We start from the raw sequence: 794 nt of genomic DNA on the forward strand, positions 1-794 counted from the left end.
ATGCTGCTTGGCCTGCTGTGTTCATCCAGCTCTACACCTTGTTATCTCAGATTCTCCAGCATCTGCAGTTCCTACTACCTCTCTAACCTTAAACCTTTTTGCCTCTCTACGTCTTGCCTTAGTTTTAAAAATAACACTTTAAAGCCGCGTAAAAGCAAAATACTGCAGATGGTGGAAATCTGAAACAAGCACAGAAAGTGCTGGAGAAGCTCAGTAGGTTTGGCAGCATCTGGGAGAAAGAAACAGAATTAATGTTTTGAGTCTAGTAAGACTTCTTCAGAACGCACTGAGGACTTCAAGTCTTCAAGACTTTAAGGACTCCGGTCCTTAAAACTGAAGTAAGGCTCAGTTACAGAAATTAATAGCCAGCACACGCTAATTCAAAACCAAGACCCTGCTTAAAATTACAAGCAAGGTCAGGACCGTTACATATAAAAGCAGGGAGTCAGTTAACAACAACAACGTGACAACAAGTGTGGTGTAGTCGGCAGTTTGTTGAGATCAAATGACACTAGAGACAGAGGCAGTTGAGGGTCTGAACAAGGCAAAGAGTTTATTGTACAAGAGTGCACCCAGGAGATCCAGTTCACAAAGACACTGACTCCAGGATATAGTTTGTTTTGTACATTTATATACTATACAACCATGTCAGATGCTCAGGCATCATATTTACCATAGTTTTGGGCAGCACGTTGTCTTACTACAATATTTGTAATTCTGTGAGAAACTAGTGAGTATCTGGTCAATGCATTCCATAGTGATTGTGTTCTTCGTAAATCTGTCCCTCTGCTTTG

The 794-nt window shown here is 41.1% G+C and overlaps 1 protein-coding gene across 1 annotated transcript in view; it reads left to right on the forward strand.

Moving 5' to 3' along the window:
* sdk1a (sidekick cell adhesion molecule 1a) overlaps positions 1-142 on the forward strand; it is a 720,929-nt gene extending 720,787 nt beyond the window's left edge. Inside the window, exon 46 of the mRNA XM_048609738.1 lies at positions 123-142. Within this exon, the coding sequence (XP_048465695.1) occupies positions 123-142 (20 nt within the window). The remainder of the gene's footprint in view (positions 1-122) is intronic.
* The last annotated feature ends 652 nt before the right edge of the window (positions 143-794 follow it).

Source organism: Rhincodon typus, chromosome 21 (assembly GCF_021869965.1).
Source record: "Rhincodon typus isolate 14 chromosome 21, sRhiTyp1.1, whole genome shotgun sequence".
In the NCBI taxonomy this organism is placed as follows: Eukaryota; Metazoa; Chordata; class Chondrichthyes; order Orectolobiformes; family Rhincodontidae; genus Rhincodon; species Rhincodon typus.